The sequence below is a fragment of the Chenopodium quinoa genome, unplaced genomic scaffold, assembly GCF_001683475.1.
Source record: "Chenopodium quinoa cultivar QQ74 unplaced genomic scaffold, ASM168347v1, whole genome shotgun sequence".
NCBI classification, from domain to species: Eukaryota; Viridiplantae; Streptophyta; class Magnoliopsida; order Caryophyllales; family Amaranthaceae; genus Chenopodium; species Chenopodium quinoa.
This window is the reverse complement of record NW_018744704.1, coordinates 4,383,172-4,406,551: the sequence shown is the minus strand read 5'-3', so window position 1 is coordinate 4,406,551 and position 23,380 is coordinate 4,383,172. Positions and strand designations below refer to the sequence as shown.

At 35.2% G+C, this 23,380-nt stretch overlaps 1 protein-coding gene across 1 annotated transcript; it reads right to left on the bottom strand.

Moving 5' to 3' along the window:
* Window positions 1–3,260: 3,260 nt before the first annotated feature.
* LOC110702938 (developmentally-regulated G-protein 3-like) lies at window positions 3,261–22,842 on the bottom strand. Its single transcript, XM_021880699.1, has 10 exons — window positions 22,660–22,842; window positions 22,237–22,290; window positions 16,371–16,544; window positions 15,947–16,018; window positions 14,578–14,637; window positions 7,145–7,254; window positions 6,408–6,707; window positions 5,709–5,900; window positions 4,939–4,990; window positions 3,261–4,842 (listed from the first exon to the last, which is right to left on the bottom strand). Exons 1-10 carry the CDS (start codon window positions 22,699–22,701, stop codon window positions 4,792–4,794), a joined length of 1,107 nt encoding a protein of 368 aa, XP_021736391.1. The 5' UTR covers window positions 22,702–22,842; the 3' UTR covers window positions 3,261–4,791.
* Between the last annotated feature and the right edge of the window lie 538 nt (window positions 22,843–23,380).

Here is a 23,380-nt window from a genome sequence, read left to right as displayed (position 1 = left end):
AAATCGTACTTTGGGACGTATCGGTTTACACTCTTTCATTTTCTTCTAGGACGACTGATCAGAGTCGTCAACCGCCCATATCTCTTTTCTCTTCTTACTCTCTTCAGCTTTCTTTGTCGTATGAGCTTGCCGACTCTCTTTTTTGTCAGACTTCTTGGAGTCTGACTGCTTGCTGATGGAGCAGAGCTCGGTCGCCTGTATATAAGCTTCTGCCTCCATCAGCGCTTTCTGGAGTGTGGAAACCCTCTTTCTGACGAGATCGAACTTAAAAGTCGACCCGTCCTTCAGACCCTTGAAAAAGTCTGTATAAGCCACATCATCAGACAGCCCTTGAATCTGGATCTCAGCAGATTGAACCGTCTGACGTATGACCGCAACCCTTCTCTATCCCCCTACTGCACTGCACCCAAGTCAAGACTTGTTTTCTTGGCAAGGATATTCATAGAGAAGTTAGAAGCAAACAAGAACGCAAGCGTCTTGAAGCTATTGATGCAGTCAGCTGGCAAGTTGTCGAACCATTTTTAGGCGATGCCCTTCAATGTAGCCGGGAAGCGTCATCCAACCCCTGCAAGTACATGAGGTAGGTGTAGGCCATTAGGTGGTCTTTAGGGTTGGTGGTACCATCATAAGTACCCACCATGACATTCTTAACCTTGGCCAGCTGTGCCGCCTCGGTTATTTCCTTGGAGAACGCAAAAGGTTGTTCCCTAAGTTTTAGCAGACAGAGCTGCCAGTCCAAAGGTTAGACGTTTTGTGCCGCCTAACCCCCAAAGAGGGCGGGTTTCATGTAAGGTTGTCCATACGGCATGTATGGCTGCTGAGGCACATACGGGGCCGAATGGATCATCTAAGGGCCAGTGTAAATGGACGGGCCGCCTGACTGACTCACTCGTAAAGATTAAGAATACCTCATTGAGGTATTCTGGAAGTTGTCTGGGTAACTCGACGTTGAAGTCGACTCAGACAGTTGCTGGTTTCTCCTCTGCTCGATTAGGAACCGGGCATCAGAGTATGTCTTCTTTGAGCCATTTGGCTGAACATACCGGATGGCCTTCCTCTTCCTTGTCTTAGGGAATCGGGTCTTGGAAAGATCAATCAAGGGCCGCTTCCCTTCCTTTGATTTAGCATGCGGAGTGGGCTCTCGGTCCCTAACTGGCTTGTTCTTCTCAGAGAGAGAAGGCTTCTTGGCCGACTGACCTTTGTTGGAGCCAGTTGTCCTCTTGTTGATCAAGTCCTATATATCCCCCTTGAAACTTGTCATGAATTTCATGAGTTCGTCTCGAGTGACTGAGGTTGTGCCTTCCACCGCCTGGTGTTGTTCAGACGGCACTCCGGATGATTTACTTAGACCAGCTTGATCATCGCCCCGTTCCCTTCTTTCCTTGGGACGGGTGAGTCTGGTTCTGAGTAACCCATCAGTGGCCACATAGGTTTTGACTTTAAAGTCGTCATCACTGTCATGGTCCGAAGAGACCTCAGCTTCGGCCATAGGGCGTTACTCATTAGGAGGCGGTACAGACTGTTGTGAATCCATCTTAGAGGTACTCTCCCCACAGACGGCGCCAAATGTTTCGGGGTTTTTGTGTCCCTCGGGAGAGTTACGTCACTAAGTCTGGATTTTGGGAGCCTGTACCTGTAAAACAACGGAGACTCCGGTTGGGTGGAGTTCTGCCTCCGACGATCAAGTTAGAACTGATCGAAGAATGTAAAAAGGTGCGAAAAGTAAAGTGAGATCTTCTTAGATTCCGAGATCAGGTGTTTTCTCTAAGGTGAGTGAATTCAGTGTTTTCAATATTGAATGTGTCCCCAAAGTGGGGTAAATCTCCCTATTTATAGGGTCATTGGGATTTGTGCCCCTGTCTTAGGTTACGGAAACCTAGGACTAGTGGGCTACGCCGTTTTTGGGCAGTCTAGGGAATTGGGCCTTGAAGGCCGCCAATTCCATATGGGGTATCTGCCTCCCACGTGTCTAGCCCTAGTTGTCCACTTTGGGTGAGACGTGTCACGGCCTGGTTGGTCCACGTGGTGGGTTAAAAATACCCAAATCAATATAGGATTATAATAAAAAAAATCGCCACGTATAATAATTAATATATTTCAAACGCTACAATAGAATTATGTCACATAAGATTAGTTTTTTTTTAAAGTGCTATGTTGGAATACATTAAAAAAAAAAAAATATATCAGAGCGACAAGTAAGATTACTGTTTTGAATAATTATCATGAATAATATTAAATGATTTATTTGGGTGATTAATGGAACCAAGATTATGATAAATTGCTACAAAAATTACATAAAGGAGAGTTTTTTCAAGATATTTCAGAGCGACACATTAAAAAAAAATTATATTTTGCCAATGAAAAAAAAAATTGCAATTTATTTTCGATCTAAAATTTTATATTAATTACAAAAATAGCGTGTTTGTGTGGTTGACCATATCGTGTGGCCAGCTGAGATACACCAAAAACACTGAACGAATAAACCCTGTTTGTTCGAGTAACCCTTGATCGATTGAGTAACCCTTGACCAACCGAGTAACCCCTGACCAAGTAATCCCGACCACAAGGTGTGGCCAGCCACACATGAAACTTTGTGAAATAAAATATTATCTTTTTAGATTAAGAATTTTAGATTGTGAAATAAAATAAAATTCAAGTAATATTAAGCGAATATCACAAAATTTATCAGACAAATATGTATTTAGTAAAATATTTTATTTTAAAAAATACAAATAAACGGTACATCGCACGAGCTTCATCTAGTATTGATTAATTTGAACACTACAAGCTCTTGAAAGTATAAGAAGGCATCTAAGCATCTTCGTCAATGTCAAGCCCTGGTCAAAGAATGTAAGGCTTAAAAAGATAAATTATATGAGACTTTAAACCTCGTAAGTCGTAACTATGATTGTAACTGGTTTGGTTACAAGGAGATATATAAGAGTGAAGTATAATTCTGATGGTATCATGGTGCAAATTAAGGCTAGACTTGTATTTGGCCACCATTAGCAGGCATGTATTGATTAGTTTGAAACCTCTAGTTTTGTGTTCATGCATTGGTACTAACAATAAATATTACTTCTGAACGGAATATTCATTCAAAAATACATTTCTACAAAGGTACATGTAAAACAGTCTCCAGGTTTTCCTTGTAATTTTTGTAAGCTTGAAAAGTCCACATATTGGTTCTTAAACAAACTCCAAGAGCTTGGTTCTCTCCGTTTAGAATTTTATTTACAATTATGTATTGGTTTCAAATATAGCAACAATCACAGTTTCATGTTCATTCTAAGTAGGTCATAAGTTTAAAGTTTATTCACGGCTCTCAAATTCTCAATCCTCAATCTATACCTGGGGTACGGATTGACAATACAAGAAACTCTGCAATCTCTAAAATTACAGTACAATAAAACATTTCACTCCATACAAAATCCAGGGATTCCAGGAACACTAGGTAACGATTGTAAAAATCATATTTTCTATGAACTCTAATAGCATATGTCGTACCCCTATGACATCTGCTACCAACATAATTGGAAGTTTACTCAGGATGGATCTTTCTCTACGAGATCGGCCTATCCCTCCTAGGAGAATATCTCTACTCTTTCCCTTTCATTGGTTCCTTCTCAGTGGTGGAAGAAGTTCTGGGGATATCCTCTCTTGCCTAAATGGAAGATTTTTGGTAGGAAAATCATGCACCAGGCTCTTCCTACGGCCGAGTTACTTCGGACAAAGGGCATTCCGATTGACCCCAGGTGTGGTTTCTGTCATCAGGCTCCTGACACACCTGCTCATTTATTCCGGGATTGTTCCTTTGTTCAATCTATAACCTCTTGAGGGAGTTCCCGATGCTCTCCCTATCTGATGTTACCTTTGAGCAGTTGTTTGCTGATTTGATTTCCAGAGTGTCAGTGGCTTCTGAATGGTCTACTCTGGATCGTGTGTTTAGTCTCCTTTGGGCCATATGGATTACTAGGAATAGTTTGAGGTTTAGATGTGCGATGTATTCTCCTCAAACAGTGTTTTCCATTGCTGATGGATGGGCCAAACGGAGTGGGGAGGCGAGGGCTTTTCTTGGTTCCTTTCTTTGTCCTTATCCTCCATGTTCTGACATCTTCATATATGACAGGAGGTAAACTATGAAATTTGTTTGGCTTTCGATGATGCTTGGGATCCGGGGGATCTCAGAGCTGGTACCGGATGGTTTTTTGCTAATATGCATACTTCTCAAATTTTGGGAGGGGGGGCTCAGGCTTGTGTTGCCTCTTCTGCTCTACATTCGGAATTGTTGGCCTTTTTGTTCGGACTGCACCATGTTCTCAGGTGGGGGGTTCGGCGCCTTTGGATTGTCACTGATTGCGGTACTATCCCAGTTATGTTCTCTGGTCATCGCTCGGTTGATATTTCTATTTTATGGATTAGACAAGACCTTCAGGAGATTCTGTCGAGTCTCGTTCTGCAATCACTATGGCGCATCAACTAGCAGGGTCTGAGCGTAGACGTTCTTTACTTTGCTTTCGGTTTTAGTTTTGTTTGTTTGTTTTATTTTTTTTTCACGTCTCCTTTGTCAGGAAAAAAAAAAAAAAAAAAAAAACTCCTTCTAACATGCTCTGCTTTGTATGCAGAAAACACAACGTACAAGCTAGCCAAATCCCTCCATCACAGAAAAGAGCTGAAGTACACATCGATAACATGACCTCTGTACCTTTTGCCACAATATTTCTCTAACAAAAATTTTCTTCGAAATTATGCTGGTCGTCAATTGTTTAAAATTATGAATGCCAGGCTCAGTTAGATCTTTTTGATGATTTGAACCACGTCTTCATCCTCGAGTTCATGTTCCTGACATGAGAGCACCAAAAAATGCATGATCAGAAGAATAAATAATCATTTTCATCAAGAGTGGAAAGAAAAAGAGCATAGAATCCCAGGACTAACCTTGCCAACTCTTTGAGGCTTGTGCTTCACGCTAGATCCCCAGACAAGAGCACTGTGCCAGAGAAAAGGAAAATTTATTACGTCGTATTTCCTTATTGCAGATCAAGCAAAGACTCAAAAAGCGTTTTCGCTAGTATTGAATGACTAAGGTTTGATAAATGAGCTTAAGAAAAAATTAAGAACCCAAAGAAATTTAGAAAACTCGAGTCTTTTCTGGATATTGAAGTGATGACTGATGAGGTCACAAAGAGGTTTGAAATCCAATGCAAGTATGAAATAGAATTCTAGTCAAAAGGTAATTTTGCATGCATTTTAGAACAAAAGCTAAGCCTTAAAATTAGGGAGAGCTATTGGATGACCTCTACTTACAGGAAACTTGTTGGTAGCCTTTTTACTTGACTGATTATCGTTGAAATTATTTTAGTTGGGGGAAGTGATCCGTGTTAGTGGGAAAACAAACATAATTACCATTTAAAAACTATGCTTAGCCGAAATTAAGTACTCAAAATGAACAAGTGCATGAAACATCCACACTACTCACAGAAGGGGTCATGCAAAGCTAGAGTAAAAAGACAAGCTTCAACAGACAAAATCTGAGCAGCCTTAGCAAGGCGTGCTATATTCCTTTCCTTGCTCCTCCTACGGAATATGTCATTCTATTTGGTTTAAGATAAACTCACAAGTGATGAAGCACATTGGTTTCATTTCTCTATGGACAATAGAAACATCCACAATGCAGTGTAAATTTAGGCATCCACAACATTACTTACTTCTTGAATTGTTTGACCATATCCTTGTGAATTCGCTCACAGAAATCTTCCACAGTTCTCTTCCGAGATGAAAGGATGACAGGGTCATTATAATCTGGATTCAAACCCTTTGGTTTTGTGTAAATACGAGTAAGGTTCAGGTACTCCCAGACCTTCTCCAGCAAACCATCAAGGTTCCATTCTAGATGAGCACTGCAAAGTGATTTCAACTAAACAAGTAAGAAGAAGAGGCTGTAAATCTTCTTCAGAATCAACTGAAGTTGTGCTGGCATTGTAAAAACACAAAAGGACAATATATGTATGCAAAAGGATTTTTTGGACTTTGGATGGGGGGGGGGGGGTGGGGGGTGGGGGAGAGGAGGGAGCATTGATAAGGATTCTTATGCAACAATAAGAACCAAAAATAATTAATGCCCTCTTGGTATGACCACAGCATAAAACATCTCAGACTTTCTACAATTCAGAAAATAACGTGTTACGAAGCCATGCAAGAAAACGAAATTTTATGATAAAGGGATTGCAAAACATAGATTCTTGACAAAAATATCATAAATATAATCAATAATATAATAAACATATAAATAAAAACCGGGAATAAAAGAGGTGATATTAATTCTGAAGCCATGAAAGAAAGCGAAATGTTATCACACAGAACTAACAGATGACAACCAAATCTGTTTGATAACAAGAGTAACCTACCTAATTGGGCAGTAATGAGGAAGTTTATCCAGAATTTCCAACTCTTCCAGAGTGATCTGATCAATTTTGTTTATGACATATATGCACGGCATATAAACTCTACTTCCCTCAATAACATCAATAAGATCGTCTGCAGTTGCATCAAATCTAAGAGTGATATCAGCATTGTGAATTCTGTATTCACTGCATATTGCCTTCACTGTATCTAGATCCAAATGTGTGTTGGTAACTGTTGAGGTCAAATTAATACCACCCTTTTCTTTCTTTCGGAAACTTAAATTGGGGGGTTCCTTGTTCAACCTGCTCCCAGAAAGGCACACAAGAGTAAGGCAGGGACATATAAAAGGAAAGAGTGCAAAATTATACACATCTAACAGTACATAGTACCGCCAATACAGAAAACCAAATGGTCAATTACCGTGATTAAAAAAAAATAACGGACACAGTCAACTCAATAGACAATTAAATTAGCTTTAAAAAGCATGAGGCGCCCTAAAATGCTTCGGGTTTTATCATTACTGAGGTGTGAAGTGAAGGTAGGAGGCACTACATCACACACGTCTTTTCACAAAATGCCTAGTAGATTTAAAACCATAGGACCAAGACACTATGACAAGGTCTACGAGCAGGTAAAAATAGAGTTCTTAATCTTCATATGCCGTATAAAATTAAGAGTAAATTACAATGCATACGCAACAAAGTATGAGAAGAATAGACTATAGAAGATTTTACATTACCTAATGCCAAAGCCTTCGAGCTCCTTTTCTATAAGACGCTTGTGAGTTATTGGCTTTATTGCATCAAGAACAATTAATATGCAATTGCACGTCCTTGCAGTGCTGATGACCTGGAAAGCACATAAATTGCTTACTTACACTCAGATATAAAATGTTCTTCCTCCATTCTATTTTAATTGCAATGGGGGATGGAGAAGGGGGGGGGGGTGTTGCACAGTTTTTTAAAAAAAACAGAGTAAGTATATTTAAGTCTTCTTGTGTCTGCTTTGATAAAATATGGCTGTAAATCGATATTACATATTTTGTCAAATATAACATGCAGAACACAGACTGACAGAGACAGAGACAGACACACACACACAAAAGGGAGACAAAGAAGAGCTAGCCTTAAGAGGGATAAGTTGCAACTATCACTACAAAATGAGGTAAAGGACACAGCTTTTTTGGCACTTGGTCTACTTTTACTTCTTTTAATAATAGGACTGACCGAGTGAGCCCCTGTTCAAAAGCCTTAGCATCTTGGGTAACAATAAGCAGGAGCGTATTAGGTAACCCTTACAGACGCAGGGCACTAACAAAATGCTACATTTTGCATCAGGAAACAAAAGGGCATATTGCCACAGGGCATTCATGTTTAATATTCATACTTTTTATGATCACATTGGCAAGGCCGGAAAAGATAATAAGAGAAAGTTGAATGCAAACAGCTATTGGGTGGTCAGACACCCTATTTATAGAGATAAAGGACATACCCATAATTTGAACCAAAATAACAGTACTCAAACTATGTTCAGTTCACAAGATATGATTTGATTTGACCAAACTTTGACCTAATTTATACACTAATCCGTAAGTTAAAAAATTATCAAATGAGATGTCATTAGATTCTTACTAATATGTACTTTCCAGATACAAAATAAAGATATTCAACGATAAAAAAACGCAATTAAATATAAGATCTAATCTAATTATTTCTGAAATAAGTTGAACTAAACATAGCCTTATTCTAATATATCTTTCTTTCATTTTTTTTTATTTTTTTTACCGTAGCTAAGTTATAGCATAAATAAAAATTAATTAATTATTTTTATCGTCTTACCACCACTACTAAAGTACTAAATTAGATACAGTGTTCATGAAAATCATAAAATTGAGCCAGTTACTAGAGATGTATCACAGTGACTTTGGTAAAAACATAGAAAGAAATACTTCCATGTAGTTCTATCAATTATGTGTTTTTTGGTTACACTTTTTTGACATAAGCAACGGTAATTCCTAGGAAATGCTTAGGTCACTTGTTTGGTGACACATGCAATGGAGGAATTACAACTTCCTAGGAATTTTGAGCTCCCACATATGACGAAAAGTTTACTACTTACCCCTCCCCCCCCCCTCCCCTCATCATTGACAATCACACGAAATGAAAATTCCCTTATGTCAACGAAACAAGTTTAGCAAATTCATGGGAGATATACGAAGGAACTTACTTCCTATGAAATGTAAATTACCATAGCAATTTAATTCCAACGCAACTAACCAATATACAGAATGCTTTTTTGGTTTACATGCATAGTAAATTCCTTTGGGAATTCACATATCATGGGAAGCTACTTCCTTTGTGCAATTTTGCTAGCACTAAAAAAAGTTCCAATTCCAATGAATGTCTCATGAACAAGGGGGGTTTTGTGCCCAAATTTCATGTTTTGTTAGAAGTAAAAAATTTCTAGGAAGCTCTACTTCCTCCTTAACTAATTTATAGTGCTAACCAAACAACTACCCAAAATTGCGATTCCCATGAATTCCAACTTTCCCCACTTTTTTGGTTAACTAAATTGTGGTGAACCCATATTCTTCCGTACAGCCCACTCCAAGTATACAAAAGGAGGGGGAAGATTATACAACCTCAGTATTGCATAACCTTGGTGCACCCTCCCAAGTGTTTCGTTGAATGCCTTTGTTTGCTTGTAGTTGGTCCCCACTTTGATGTTGCATTCCCCTTCGTTTTATATACTTGGAGTGGTGGTTGTACGACCGAATGTGAGTTCATCACATCATATAAGATAAAAGCAATTACATTGAATGATAATGATTAGATAAAAACCAATTTTGGAGTAGGAGGAGCTTTTATAAAAAAGCTTCGGGGTTTTCTTGGCCTCACGGGGTATTATTGCAAATTCGTGGCAAAGTATGCTCAAATTGCTAGTCTATTAACTTCATAATTGAAAAAGGACAATTTGGGGCGGTAGAGCAAAGTGGCTCTTAATAGAGGTGAAGAGGGCCATGACAATAGCTCGATAGTAGTCTGCCGAATTTTAAGCGGGAATTTGTCTTAGAAACAGACGTTTCGGGCTATGGGCTGGGTGCCATAATGATGAAGCAAGGTCGTCCCGGCCTATTTCAGCAAGTTGTTGGGGGTAAAAATCCAGGCTAAATCAGTGTATGAGAAAGAGTTAATGGCCATAAGTTTGGTAGTGATGAAACGGAAACATTATCTTATCACCGGCACTTCATTATATGGACTTACCAACAAAGTCTTCGTTATTTGACACACCAACACAAACTGGGTGAAGAGTATCACAAATGGATGCATAAATTGATGGGTTTAGATTTCAAATCCAATATAAACCTAGGACCTCAAACTGAGTGGTTGATCCTCTGTCACAAAATGGTGGGCTAGAAGTGCAATACGGGTCTATGGTTTGTACCACAGTTGTAGATTGGCTTAGTTGGATAGGGAAATCAAGGAGGACAAGTGGATGAGGAGGTAGAAAAGCAATTAAAGGAGGAGAAAGGGGAGCCGAATGGTTTTTAGGGAAGGATAGTGCTACCACCAAAATCACAGTTCATTCCCAAGCTTCTAAAGCAATATCATGACTCCTCGATGGGTGGTTACGACTCACGAGGGGGAGGTGAAAACTTATCTTCAAATGGCTACGAATTAGTTTTGGCTCGGTATGCACAAGAAAATTGGGGAATATGTGCAACTTTATGATGTCTGTCAACGTAACAAAGTGTCAACAAAAACCTCTTGGGTTTCTCTAACCATTACCGATCCCACGGGTTATTTTGGAAGACATCTCCATGGATTATGTGGAGGGATTGCCCGTATTGAAAGGGGTGGATTTGAGTCTTGTTATGGTGGATAAGCTATCTAAATAGAGACCCTAAATCGGCTTTAAGCATCTCTTTAATGCACTTAAGGTGGCTGATTACTTTCGGAGGTATGTAGTCAAAGTTACATGGAATTCCGACTTCAATTGTATCTGACCATGATAAGATATTTATGATTAAATTTTTGAAGGAACTTTTCCACCTTTGAGAACTCAACTAAAGAAGAGTATCGCATATCATCTTCAAACGGATGGGCAAACAAAAATTGTTAACAAGGGCCTAGAAATGTATCTTTGTTGTTTTGTAGCTATTCGGCCAAAGAGTTGGGCACAATGGCTGCCGTGGGCCAAGTACTCCCATAGCACCTCACCTCACATGGCCACAAAAATGATCCCGTTTACAATGTTTTATGGGAGGGATCTCCTGAAGTTGTGGAGGTTGGGGAATAACCGAATGGTGGTGGGAAGCTAAGAAGAGTAGTTGAAAGAAAGGGATTTAATTCTGAACGAGTTGTGTATGAATTTAAATCAAGCAAAGCAAGTAATGCGGAAGTCTGCTGATCCAAAACGTAAAGAGGCATAATTTGAAGTGGGTGGGGAGGTTTTTCCGAAACTACAGCCATATAGGCAATGTTCATTGGCTAGCAGCACAATTCTATGGTCCATTTAAAATACTCCAACGCATTGGGAAAGTAGCACATTGATTGGAATAGCCATTGAGCTGCAAGGTGCACCCCGTGTTTTACATCTCTCAATTGAAGAAAGCAATAACCCGATTGTACCAGTGCACCCTCTTAGTTTACTGCTGATCTAGAATTGGTTGCGGAACCTGAGGATGTTTTGGAAGCAAGGCAAAGGGTGAAAGGGGGAGTTTCTTTGATCAAATGGAAAGGTCTTGCAAGTTTTGAGGCACATTGGGAAGTCTTTGATAATCAGAACTTGCAGTTTCCATCTTTCCACCTTGAGGACAAGGTGGTTCTTTTGGGGGAAAGTGATGTGATGTGATGAACCCACATTCTAATGTACAACCACTACTCCAAGTATACAAAAGGAGGGTTTAGATTATACAACATCATAGTGGGGACCAGCTACAAGCAAACAAAGGCATGAAACACTAGGGAGGGTGCAACAGGGTGAGCAAGTAAAGACATATATTGTAGTACTTTTAAGTAGCAGTTCGTATATATAAAGAAGAAGGTTTAGCATAGTAGTCATGTTGAGTATTAAGACAATTGCAAAGAGATTGGTAACCTTAAGTTACCCCTAGAGAGTGATAGCCTCAAGTTATCTTGTTAACCTTTTGGCCATTATCAATGAAAGCTTAAACCTTTCCCCATATTTCATTGTTATACTCTATTTAATATTGTTATTCTCAGTCAGTTCTTGTCACAAACAAGCACTAGGAAGTGAAAGCTAAGTTACTTGAACTCTTCATTTCACCTCAAAGCCAAGCCGGATATGAGTAGAGTGTAAGGCACATTGATACTTCATTTTCATTTTAGGACAAAATCATGAAATTTTTTTGTTCAGAATAACTGAGTTGGACACTTTAACACATACATGGGTATCCAAATTGAGTAACATGGCGTGAAAGTAGTTATTTGGCTAATAACCATAAAGAATAGAGATCTCTTCCTAACAACCTTATCTGCTAAAAAAATGGTTTGTCCCATACATTTCTGCAAATTTCTAACCTTGATCATATGTATATAATGCCTTGGCAACTCTCAGAGTAAAGCTACAACCCTTCTAGACTCATTACCCGCCCAATGGTAAGCCACAACCTATTAATTTTTTATTAAATAAAAAATTATTTGTGTTTGCTGATATTTGCAAAGCTAAGAAAATGTAATGAAGCAGATTAGCATATGCACCAATAGTATAGCTACTAGCTTAATCTTTTAAACACTTGCAAGCAACTACCTATTGGCAACCATTAGAGTTGCTCTTACAATATTCTTGCTCAAATAGAAACCACGGCATTTAACTCTTTCAAGTTCAATAAAATTTGGTTAATTGTGGGATTATAGTCATTTCTCTAAATGCCTACTCTTAATATGAATGTAAAGAGTGGAAAAACGTAGATTAATGGCATTGTACAATTTTTTATAATGGGAGAGAATTGGAGACCATAATTTTTTAGTGGAAGAAAGAACTTCTATAGCTAGCCCCAAGGGAAGTAGAGAAATCAGAAAGTTTATAATATTTACACTTTGTTTTGATTGAGAAAATTAAAGGGAAAGGAAGAGAATAGAAAAGAAGAGATCCATCCTTCCTTGTTTGGATATCTTTTGTTAGGAGGGAAATGGAAGGATTCATTAGTCTTAATAAGAACATAGGAGTGGAAAAACATAGTTAATGTTAATTATTATGGGAGAGAAATGGAAACCATAATTTTTTAGTGGAAGAAATAACTTCTATAACTAGTAGCCCCAAGGGAAGCACATAAAATCCAAAAAATTATTTGGGACAAACATTTACACTTTGTTTGGAGTGAGAAGATTGGAGGGAAAGGAAAAGAAGAGAAAAGAAGGGATCCATCCTTCCTTGTTTGAATACCATTTGTTATGAAAGAAGGGAAGGGAAATGTAAGGATTCATTTTTTTCTCCCTCTTTAATAAATCAAATCCTTCCAATGTTGGAAAGATTTGGAGGAAAAAAATAACCTTATCTTCTCCGTCCCCTTCCTTTCTTCCCCTTTCCTTGTTCTTCCCTCCCTTCCCTTTCCCTTACACTTTGCTATCTAAACTAACCATTAGGGAAAAACAGAAAGCTTGAATAGGGACGAAGTGATTATGCGCTTCTGATTGTAAGTATTTCATTAAAGATTAGAAGTTCAGAAAACAGCCTCCAACAGTCCTCTGATACAAAATTAACGGTGGCTCCTAGTGACTTGTTTGGTTTGCTTAGACCTAGCTAAGAAGTGGAATATGAGAGGTCATAGAATGCAAAATCAGGACTGGGTTTAAGTCATGAAACAGAGTTCAAATGTCATTAAATTCTAAAGCTTTAATACGCTACAACCTACAAGACAGCACATTAACTGTACCAGGAAGATCATAAACTCAGTGGACTCATTTACGCAAAAATGGCTAGCCACATCAAAACAAGATATATCAAAAATACCAACAACAATCTGAAAATAAGTAAACACTAAACAGTTGAACAGCAACAGCGGAATTTAAAATTTTGAACTCACAACATCAGTTCAAATGAGCAGAGTTTCTACAAATAAATGATTCTTCCATTATCTAGGTTATCTTACACAGATTCTTCATACTGTTTTTAAGATAAATTATACAAAATGGGTTGGGAACCTTGGGAAACACAGAATGAAGTTGAAGGCATGCAAATTTTTTCAAATCTCCCAGGATTTGGGAGTTCCATTCAGACAGTTCTAGCTAAGTTCACGGAACATTTGACCAGAAACTGTCCAAGCATGAAATCAGCTGATTCACTCTATTAAAAACAGCATTCATTGTGATCAACAATTTTGAATGATAGAACCATGGTTCATCTCTACAAATGACTTGCTACCCGATCATTATAATCCTGATGTCACTGATTTAAATCTCTTAACGTTTAAATATTTGGGTAAAAAAAAAGGTTAAGAGTGGTAGGATCTCAATACAATTCCACAATCTTATGATCCACCAATCAAATCCAACATACAATGATAAATAAGAATAAACAATATCATACATAATTTTTTATTACTATTTAATTCAACAATCAGTAAAATTATATCAACTATTGTTGCTTGAAAATTGAAAACATTAAAGAAATTCATATAATTTTATAACAACTTTAAGTTGGTTATAGTTTTTACTAATTAATTAAATGCGAGTTATGCGTGGAATGTCGCCTTAGATGAAGCGACACAACAAAAAATCTAATCATTGTGATGGTTCTTAATAACTTGTACCATTGAAAATACTTTAATATCGGCTTTATATGAGCAAAACAATGCCTTTAAATATTAAGATAATTTAACATATGTAGTTTTGTATTGCATGGCAGCAATATTTATATTTTTGGCTATTTAATACAAAGTATTAGGATTACTTAGAATAGGTGGTTTTGTATGGCATATACAAAGTATGCAATATTATCCATATTATATGCTACGGAGTATTATATAGTAAGGTCTTACGATCTTATGATCTGGTAGTATTCATCTGATCCTAATTCCCTCCTCGATCTACCTTGCTTGCTAGGAAGAAAAATAAATTGGTCTATAAACAGTGATTAACTTCCAGCGAACTCATATATACAACATAAGCAACCAAATAAAGACATGAATAGCAAGCCAGAAATTATTACCTGCCTTCCTCTACCTTTTCCATCCTTGGCACCCTCAATGATACCTGGTAGGTCCAACAGCTGCCAAACAAATTAACAAAGTGAGATGTCCCATCACTAATAGCAAGTGTAAGAGCATCACAGCACAGCTCTAAAATGGACAGGTTGTTAAGGTTACAAGCGGGGCATAAATTAAATGGTACTACAGACGATATACCAAACACTTCATTGATAATACAAGGACCATGCACCATCCAACTCCACTATCAAGGCAAAATTGAGGATAAAACAAGCTATGAAGCTAAATATCAACAAGGATAAATCTAATAAAATCAGACCACATCCTCATATATGAGCCGCCTATTCTCTTGTCTTGATTTCTAGGTTCAAGTCACAAAAAATCCCTGGTTAACATAGCTTGAATTAAGATACCCCAACATATAGAACAAACAAAGGCAACTGGATGATCACTACACAGTACACACGCATTGAAGAATGCTCAACTTGGGTCAAAATACGCTAGGCAAGTTACTGAGACTTAAATTTATTTCTAAGTATTAGACTGTTATACTCTTCCCCCCCCCCCCCCCCCAAAAAAAAAAAAAAAAAAAAAAAAAAAAAAAAAAAAAACCTATTCTACACAAGTTTGTGTCAGAAAATAAAAAGATTCTCAAGGACCTGCAATTACAGTTTTCTTACATCAGTACCTATGACAAATTGACAATAAGAGTGGAAGCTGTGCTACTATGAGTCTTCAAATTATCTCAAATACCCATGTTGGATACTCGATTGGACATTGATAAGACACTGATAAATTTGGGAGAAGATCTTATAAATTATAGTTAAGATCATCGAGTTGACACTTGAGACATCCTTCTAACTGAGTCTCAGTGACAGAGTGAAAGTTTTAGATGCAATAATTATCTCTAGATGTAGGGCTAAAGCAATCAAAACATGTTCAAGTTGGATCCCTTCCAAAAAGGTGGCTTCCCTTAGACTCCCAATTCTTTAATTCCATGAGCCTTGGGCATACTATTATTACTGATCTTTATAGCCTCATACATAGCATCATTAGAAGCTTAAAACTTTTATTCAAAAGTCAGACCTTTCAAAGTTGAGACACCAGCAAAATCATGCAAAATGAGACCTCAATATATTATATTCGAGGAAACCAAACACATCCCCAAAAAATAACATTTTACCCTCACATTCCAATGAAGACGAGGGTATAGTATTAAAAAAACTACAACAGATACACATAAATTGTCCAATAAAAATGATGTCCCATTAAACTTTTGACCATAATGAATATAATGATACTACAAAGTAAAAGCTACTGAACCTAGAATAATATCAAAAATATTGCAATAAATTGATAGCTGAAGTATACCTGAATCTTAGCTCCTCTGTACATTATCACTCCAGGAATGCAAGTCAATGTAGTAAACTCATAAGAAGCAACCTGTTCAACATATAATAAGGATTAGGAGAACTTCCAGTAGCAAGAAGGTCTTCCTCTGTCTTTAGTCTCTTAACTGTAGTCTACTGCTCAATAAAATTAATCTGTTTTAATTTGCTAGCTCATCCCCTCCACACTCCACCCCCTTCTGAATTTTGTACTTGTGGCTATGTGAGTGTGAAGATTAGTGTTAGAAAACATGTGTGATGGTAGTCGGGAATAGGTGTGGGTACATGCAAATGCAAATGCAAGAGAAGATAATAGTGAATATAAGAGAGAGAACAAAAGGAAACAAATCCAGCCCTTCTATTGCCAACAACTTGTGAACATGAGATCAGAGAAAAAGACGCAATACCTCAGAGAAAGTCCCAGTCAACTTATTAAGTAATGTTGATTTCCCAACCGATGGAAAGCCAACCAACCCAACTCGTGCATCTCCACTTTTTGTTACGTCAAAACCTTCACCAGCACCACCACCTCCTTTCGAGGTGGGTGTCAAAAGATCCCTCCGCAGCTTAGCAAGTTTAGCCTGGCAATTCAAAACAATCAACGCAAAAAATGTAAGAGAAAACCAGAAAATAAATTCTCATACTTGAAAGGATACTGAACAAGAAACAAAATTGACACAGTAACACAAAAGAAACTTTGATAACCATATAACTTTAACTGAGTACTATACAAGTAAAAATAAAGAAATTCAACTTCATGTCTTCATTATGCAAATATCCCATTTATTCATTGATTTGAATGCTTCAGAAATAAATAACGGGAACTGAATGCAGGGAATATGATTTCATACTAGCAACGGAGAATATGGTAAATAAACTATACACAGTAGTGTGATTAATGTGAGTGTATTTTGGCTTCAGACCCCAGTAACATTGCTATTCACAAATTTTCTGGACAAATTCCATAAGCCATCATAAAATCAAAGCTATATTCTTTCAAATTAACAAGGCGTTTTCTATATAATACATTATAATACAGACTTATGGAATATTTAAAATTTAGATCATAATTAAACTCATCATTTTATGCTAAATGGCTCCCATCACAATTAGATCATAACTAAACTCATCAATTTTTGTGGATGACTATACCTATACGGAATAATCACTTTTGGTTCATGTAGCCGACCCCACTTATGGGATTAAGGCTTTGATTGATACATCAATTAGCCAATAAAAAGGCCTTCTTTAATTGGGGGTTTTACTTCTTTAGGATCAAGGTTTTGAAGTAAAAATTGGTTTCAATAATGCTATTCCTTCAGTTTCAAATAGATTACTCATTTGCATTTTGCAGATGTTTAAATGAAGGTCAATAAGAAAAGAAATAGTGAATTAGGTCGATTAAAGGTAATCATTATTTGATTAAAAGTGAGCATATATATATATATAGGGGAGGGATCATGTGAGAACCAAGGCTTATATGAGAACCTGGTTAAAATGAGAACCAATCTCATGCCATCCATTTAATTAGATCTGACAGTACACATTTTGCATAGAAAGTGTAATTAATCAGCCCCATTTTGCACGCATTCCAGAAATTGAAAAGAGAGAAAATCTTATGACCCACCACTTTCTATTCTTTCTAGAAATTCTCCCATCTTCCAATTTCTCTTTCCTCCATTACTGAATTCTTTCTGCCATTGAATCAACCATGTCTACCTATCAAAAAAAGCAACCATGTCTAACCTACCTCAAGAATATTGATTTTAGAAGGACGAAAACGAAGAAGAATTATCAATAATCATCCTGAGTAATGGTCTTCCTTCTTCAATTGCGTCAAATGTTTATGGTCTTTTGGTTGGGAAAAGCTCATTCACAATGTCATTAATGGTGGCAAACATCCTTTTATCATTTTGTTAATTTCGTTTTTTTTTAGGGTAAAGGTAGTATAAGATTTTTATTTCAATTGATTAGGACAATTAATTTTTGTTTTTTAAGAAAAAAAATGCACATTCATGTAATAAATCTGCGTATTTTGTTTACAAAATTTGCATATTTGATTTTTAATTAATTATTTTATTGTATTAAAGAAATAATTTTTAGATGTTTCAAAAGATGTTATTATTGTTTCAAAAAGACTTGTCGATGTTTCAATTAAAAAATGTAATGTTACATTGAATTGTGTTGTCAACGTTATGTTAAAATGTAGTTGGTGTACGTTAATGATGTTTCATAAAATATATTAAGTGTTTCAATTTATAATATTAATGTTTCATATATATTATTGCTTGTTTCGTATAGTTGGGCTCTATATGTATAAAACTTTATTGATGTTTCAAAAAACATACCTTATGTTTCATTTAATACTACTTATGTTCCATAAAATATATGTATTGTTTCATATACTAATGATATTGTTTTATACATAAAAATTATTGATGTTTCATACTTCCTCCGTTCTTTTAATATCGCATCACTTGCCTTTTAGGGAAGTTTCACAAATATTGCATCACTTCCATTTTAGGACAAAACATATCTATGTTCACACTGCAAATACCCAACATACCCTTACTTTTTCACACTTACTTTTTATTTTATCTTTACATTACATGGACAATTTTGTATTTTTACGTTTCTCTCTCTTACTTTTTCCCACTACCAAATTTTGCCTCCAAAACCCCTATGATGCAATATAAAAAATAACAGAGAAAGTATAATATTTCATTCGAATATTATTTATATTGTTCCAGAAATATGAATTATTGTCCCATAAATATTATACATTGTTCATACATAAGAATTAGTGTTCCAATTATATGATATGCTATAGTTCTCAAATTTTAATTATGTTGTTCCATAAATTTGAAATGATGTACCACACATATGGTCTATTGTTCCATAGCCATGAACTAGTGTTCCAATTGGATGATATGCTCATTATTGTCAAATAGTATTTACATTGTTCCAGAAATATGAACTATTGTCCCATAAATATTATATATTGTTCCATACATAAGAATTAGTATTCCAATTACATGATATGTCCATAGTTCTCGAATTTTAATTATGTTGTTCCAGAAATTTAAACTATTGTACCACACATATGGTCTATTGTTCCATAGACATGAACTAGTGTTTCAATTGGATGATATGCCCATTATTGTCAAATAATAACTATATTGTTCAAGAAATGTGAACTATTGTCCCATAAATATTATATATTATTTCATTTATAAGAACTAGTGTTCCAATTACATGATATGCTCATAGTTCCAATTACATGATATGTCTCACCATATTAATTCTTATGTATGCACAATGTATAATTTATGGGACAATAGTTCATAGTTCTGGAACAATATAAATAATATTCGAATGAAATATTATATGAAACATCAATGATTTTTATGTATAAAACAATATCATTAGTATATGAAACAATACATATATTTTATGGAACATAAGTAGTATAAAATGAAACATAAGGTATGTTTTTTGAAACATCAATAAGGTATAAGAAATCACAGTAAACCTAGTTCATATAAAGCCCAACTATATGAAACAAGCAATAATATATATGAAACATTAATATTATAAATTGAAACACTTAATATATTTTATGAAACATCATTAACGTACACTTCAACTACATTTTAACGTAACGTTGACAACACAATTCAATGTAACATTACATTTTTTAATTGAAACAACGACAAGTCTTTTTGAAACAATAATAACATCTTTTGAAACATCTCAAAATTATTCCTTTAATACAATAAAATAAGTAATTAAAAATCAAATATGCAAATTTTGTAAACAAAATATGCAGATTTATTACATGAATATGCATTTTTTTTTTTCTTAAAAAACAAAAATTAATTGTCCTAATCAATTGAAATAAAAATCTTATACTACCTTTACCAAAAAAAAAACGGATGATTGAACCAACCAAGCTTGAAATATGCTGGATGAGAGTGATAATGGCGTCAATGAGAAAGGGGAGATAGTTCATATATATATATATATCAGAAAGAGGAGAAAATTATGAATGGAATAAATTAGCTAGTTAAATCTCTTGGTTTTCCAATGCAAATTAGCGTGTTTCAATGCAAGAAATAAAAAAAAGCATGCAATAATGACAGGCTTTGACAGATTGTGTGTCCCAATACAAAAAAAAAGGAGGCCCACTTGCACAAGTCATAACACCAAGATTTAATCTCAACCATCCATAACATAAAAATGGATGGTGTAAGATGGGTTTTCACCCTTAAATGGTTCTCACCTAAGCCATGGGTTCTCACATGATCCCATTTCTATATATATATAATATATATATATATATATATATATATATATATATATATATATATAATATATATATATATATATATATAAAAAATATATATATATATATAAAGGTAAAATAAGACTTATTTAGGGACAAAAGTTTAAGCAAGGAAAAATATAGTACTTTCAAGTAGCATTTTACTTTAGGAATTGTTAAAATTTTGCAAAGGTATCAAAGGGATTGTAAGAAAATGCAAATTTCTAAAAGTTACGTGAGAGGAGTTAATGATATAAGAGAGGGAAAGCTCGAGGACTTTCATTATAAGGTGGAAGGAATGAAATAAATAAATAAATAAATTAATTAAAAAAAAAAAATAGAAGTGTGTTTGAAGGCGAACAAGAAATGAAAGTAATATTTTGCCATTTTGAGTGAAGGAAATAGGGGGGGGGGGGGGGGGGGCTAGTGCACCTCATCTTGACATAAAAACAAAATTGTTTGTTTGACAATCTACCACTAAGGCTTTGTACTCTTCACCTGAATTCAACTAAAATGAAAAGATTTTATTGATTAAACTAATAACTAATGTGAATGTCTCTAATTATTTTGGTATTATGAAAACATACATTTACACAAATTTAACAAGATCTTATATGTCTATGTTTCGTCATAGTTAAATCACAAAAGTTAAAGTAGAGTTAGTATTTAGTATTTAGTATTTAGTATTTAGTAATAGTGTTGAGTAACTTGAGTAAAAAAGTGTTAGATATATTAGTGATTAAAATTGGTGTTAAGTGATTAACAAATACTACCTTCTTTGTTAAAGTTCATACATTTTTCTGTTTTTCTTCTAAACACCTTTACTTATTTCATTTTTGGCAAAATCCTTTATCCAACTTACCCCTCTTACCCACAATACTTACACATTTTCACTCACTCCCTCTTACTTTTTCCAAATGGTTTTACACCTGACTACCTTTTTACAATCTTATTGTATTTACCATTTTCATACACCCAATCACCACATCAACACTCTCTACAATTATCGTAATTTGTATACAAAAAGTAAATGTTAAGAGCTTTTAGAAATGAAAGAAATAAATATATTGTTGTATACAATATTGATTTTCACCGATTCATACTAAATGTTATTGATTAGAATTAATTAAAAAAGATTTTTACTTATCATAACTAGTTTTTAGGAATTAAAATGACCTCATATACATAAGCTTCTTAAACATTAATAATAATGATTACAATTAGCTATAGATAACATTCCCCGTTGATCACAATCAAACTAAGCCTTAGACTTTGTTCCCTTCCCCTTATTTTAGGTACTAAACAAATAATAATGATTACAATTAGCTATAGATAATATTCCCTGTTGATTATAATCAAACTAAGCCTTAGACTTTGTTCCCTTCCCCTTATTTTAGGTGCTAAACACTTAATTCTTGTAATAATCATGTCACATAAGATCATATCATTAAAAATTAAGAATGGACCACAACTCCTCAATTCTATTTGGTTATCGCCAAATATCTATAATTTTGTATCCAAGAAAAATTATCTTAAAACCCCAAAAAAAAAAAAAAAAAAAAAGAAGAAAATATTTGGCAAATACACATTAATAACAGCTCCCTTTGTTTATTATCTTATTATGATTGTGCATGTTATCAACGCACAATTTGACCATAATATCTCTAATTATGTATTTATAAAGATTTTTTAAATAAGATATTCTTAGAGCAATCTTTGATGCAATAGCCGAAACAAAATATTTTTCCTACTTACTCTTTAGCTCACCTATTCTCAATATCTTTGCTCTTTTTAAGTACATACTTATAGCTATGAGAAGCTTATTTGTTCACCTCTCAAATCAAAATTAATACAACTATGTACACCCATCCCTATAATGTCAATGCCACAAAAAAAAAAAATTAACTTTCGTAATTCGATAAAAAGCTTAATTACTAAGCAATAATTACCTTCAACAATCCAAGATGATTGGCAGTAGCTTTATTCTTCTGGGTCCTTGCCATCTGCATGAAATAAATATATTGTCACTCCGACGAATCCAAATATCAAATACACCATTGCTTTAAGAATAATACAGAAATCTAATTATAACAAACATAACTCATCTCAATTAACTTTGTCCACAACTATTATTTGAGCAAAGTTAACCACCAAATAAACTTCAAATTGAAATAAAATTATAACAGATTCAATACCACAAAACTAAATTAAATTGCATAAAAATCATCTCAATTAACTGCACAACTAAAATTTAAACAAAATTAACCACCAAATAAATTTCAAATAGCAATAAACTATAACAAATTAAATACTAAAAAAAATTAATTAAAAATAAGTAAAGAGTGGCAGAAAACAGATATAGATTAGATTACCTCATCTTCGATATCTTTGATTTTCTGCATAACAGTCGCCATTTTTGCTGAATCAAGGGAGTTTTTTCTTCAAAGAATGTGTTTGATAATCCTAGTTCAAGGCGATTGTATGAAGAGAGAGTTCTGGAAGAGTGCGAAAACGAAAAGAAATGAAAAAACCCCGATAAAATAAAAATACGGAGTTGAGTTGTTTCAATGTTTAGCAACCTAGCCCAGAGCTATTGTGGGCTGGACTCTGGAGCCGTACACAATCAAGAGATGAGTTAGTCCAATATTGAGGACACTTTGGTCATTTAGGCTTCGCTTTTTTTTTTTTTTTTTTGGTTGTTCTTGTTGTTTATTTATTTATTACTGTTTTATAGGGTAAGAAAAAATTAACGGATTAGGACTTCTTCCTCACGAGGGCCATTCTAAAGCATTCGAAGGTCGACTAGTTACCGCTCACTGCTTTGATAACTAGGAGATTGTCTCCTTTGATTTGAAAATTTTGTATCCCTTATTAGAGGCTGAGGATAATTCCCGTGAGAACCTAAAACTTCTGTTATGTTTGTTGGTGGTGCCAAGGTTGAAAGCTTGGGATGCAATGGGTGTACCATCACTATCTTTGATGATGGCTTCTGCTACTATTGAATTGTTTTTGACCGAACCATTGAACTGGAGTTTGAAGGAGTTGAGAGGAGGAGCCTCCCATGCAACTACATAGGGGTTATATTAGGAGGGT